This window comes from Mastomys coucha, unplaced genomic scaffold, assembly GCF_008632895.1.
Source record: "Mastomys coucha isolate ucsf_1 unplaced genomic scaffold, UCSF_Mcou_1 pScaffold1, whole genome shotgun sequence".
In the NCBI taxonomy this organism is placed as follows: domain Eukaryota; kingdom Metazoa; phylum Chordata; class Mammalia; order Rodentia; family Muridae; genus Mastomys; species Mastomys coucha.
Genome location: NW_022196891.1, coordinates 77,785,775 through 77,788,642, shown reverse-complemented (window position 1 = coordinate 77,788,642; position 2,868 = coordinate 77,785,775). Strand labels below are relative to the sequence as shown.

Sequence of the window (2,868 nt, the reverse complement as noted above, 5' to 3'; positions counted from 1 at the left end):
TTAACAAATTAAAAATATATATTTAAAGAATACGCTTCGCTTGTGAATCTGAAGAAACCCACAGCTCTTAGTGCTATCTGCATGCTTCTGCTTTCTTTGCTTCCTCCTCCTCCTTCTCCTCCTCTTCAGATTTAGTTATTTGCTGGGCTTAGTGGCTCACACTTTTAATCCCAACATTTAGGAGGCAGAGGCAGGTTGATCTCTGAATTTGAGGCTAGCCTATCTAAAAGTGAGTTCTAGGACAGCCAGGGCTCTATTACATAAAGAAACCTTGTCTGGAGAAACCAAACCAAGCAAGCAAACGAAAAGGTTTATTTTATGCATATGGGTATTTTGCCTGCATGCTCAGATATGTGTACACGCATGCCAGGTGCCATGGATCCCCAGGAACTAGAGGTGCAGACAGCTGTGAGCTGCCATGTGGCCGCTGGGAATTGTGCCCTGGTTCTCTAGAGGAGCAGCAGCCAGTGCTCCTAACCACTGAGCCATCTCTCTACCCCTCTGTGCTCTCTTCTTAACCTTACCAGTAGAGCCAGGACTGTAATCTACCTGACCGGGAAAAACTGCTAAGGTGGCTTTGGGTCACCCTTAGAAGAGTACAGCAGGTGACAAATCTTGATAAAAGCAGGCAACGATTGTTTGAAAGCTTGCCCTTCAACAAACTGGAAAGAGTAATGGTCACTTTATCATCTAACCTTCCTAAAGTCTTGGAGCCAAGGTTCTCAAAGTGCAGTCTGGCTGGGAAACTGGGATTTGGAAGAGTTATTTTTTTCTCAAAGAGAATATAACCCCAAAATTACCCAAAACTTAGTATAAATGATTTCACAAGGCACCCCAAGGCTGGTATGCCAGAGACAAACAAGTGTGTTCATTTCACACGCTGCTGCTCTATGGAGCCATCAGCACCACCCACCTCCTTTCCCCCCACGAAGCCTGGGCTCCAAGCTGTACACAGCTCCATGCTGAACCTCATCACCAGCAGCCACGACGACTCCATTGCACTTCACAAAGAAGCATTCCACGGGAATTTCCTAGAGACAAGAGCAAGTTTTAATGCCTTTATGACATTAGAAGCCTAACTTACTCTTTTATTAATCATTTTACAGCAGATAATAGGTTAGATTACTATTTGTAGAGCTGAAAACAAAAATTCCTGTGTTGGGTGCAGTTTCCTATGGTGACCTATGCACCCTCCTCTCTTACAGGTCACATGTAGTGTATACACAGAGCTCAGATCTGGTAAGGCAGAAAGTCGGGGTCAATTTAATATCAAGACTGATCCAAAGCTTAAAACTGCCATATCACCCTGACATGTGTAGGTAGGGAGAAGGAGAAGGACGAGGCAAGAGTACATTTTAGGTGTTAGTGTTTTTGTAGAGTGTAGCCTAGATTGTCTACTCAAACTTGCAAGACAACAGGATGTGCACCACCACACCCAGAGAGGATTACAGATTTCACTCTATATAAGACTACTGGCCTGGAGGGGTGACCCTGCCTTTCATCTCAGAACGTGGACGGCAGAGGAGTTCCAGGATAGCCTAGTCTACATAGTGAGTTCCAGGACAGTCAACACTCCATAAAAGAGACCTTGTCTCAAAGAAACACTCAAAACAAACAAACAAACAGAATACACACAAAGTTGTCAATATAACAATGTCACTTAAAGTCATGTGACTACATAAAACCACTTGAGAGGAAAAGTTATCAGAAGATAAACTCTAGTAACTCCAAGTTAGAGATAAGGCAGGAGTTTTGATTGTCCTGGAACTCACTATGTAGACCAGGCTGGCCTCGAACTCCTGTCTGCCTCTGCCGTCCATGTTGAGATTAAAGGCATGGTCACCCTTCCAGGCCAGTTGTTTTTTATTTAGAGTGAAATCTACAATCCTCACTGGGCATGGTGGTGCACATCCTCGTGTCTTACAAGTGAGGCTGGAAAGGAGGCCAGAGAGGAGGAAGAGGGTTGACAGTGATGTAGGGGACAGTCATGGCCACCTGTGTCAAATGATCAACTCGGCGTGTAATGAAAACCCAAAACCTATTGCTCTTCTGTGGTTGTGATGGATACCATGACCAAAAGCAATGAAGGGAAGATAGGATTTGCTTCAGCTTATACTCCTCAGTCCTAGTTCACAGTGAGGGGAGGTCAGGGCAGGAGCTGAAGCAGACACATTGAAGAAACACTGCTTTCGGACTTGCTCTGTCTGGTTGCTCCCAGGCCCTCTGCCTTGGCAGGGCACAGCCTTAGTAGCCTTGGCCTTCCTATATCAATTAGCAATTAAAAAATGTTCTCAGTCGGGAGGGCCTGCCTTTAATCCCAGCACTTGGGAGGCAGAGACAGGCGGATTTCTGAGTTCGAGGCCAGCCTGGTCTACAGAGTGAGTTCCAGGACAGCCAAGGCTACACAGAGAAACCCTGTCTTGAAAAAACCAAAAAAAAAAAAAATGTTTTCAAGACAATCCTCCAACAGAGACTCTTTTGGCTAACTACATCAAGAAAACCTAACTGTACAAAGAAGGTAATTACAAATTAATTGTAGAATAACGACAGTTCACCCACTGCAAGAGACGGGCAGGCTGCATACAGGGCTGGAAGGTGGAAGCGCTAATGTGAAGAGAAGCAGTCTCTTTCCTTTTCACTGATGAGAAGGCACAGCACCACAGCAAATAAGAGATGGGGAAGGGGCGGGGCTGAGGCCATCTACATGAAACGATTGGGATGAAGGGCTAGTTTTGTCCATGAAACTGTATACCTTAAGTTGTAAAGATTAACCTCACATTGTTTATAAACTAAAAACCACTTTAAGAACTTTGTTTGTAATACATATTGTATATAAATTTTTGGTTTTTTTTTCTTTTGCCGGGGGGG

General features: G+C 44.5%; 1 protein-coding gene across 1 annotated transcript in view; it reads right to left on the bottom strand.

Annotated features, from left to right (window-relative positions):
• Window positions 1–2,868, bottom strand: part of Sde2 (SDE2 telomere maintenance homolog) — a 16,837-nt gene that overhangs the window by 12,591 nt on the left and 1,378 nt on the right. Inside the window, exon 2 of the mRNA XM_031391223.1 lies at window positions 914–1,031. Coding sequence (XP_031247083.1) covers window positions 914–1,031 — 118 coding nt within the window. The remainder of the gene's footprint in view (window positions 1–913; window positions 1,032–2,868) is intronic.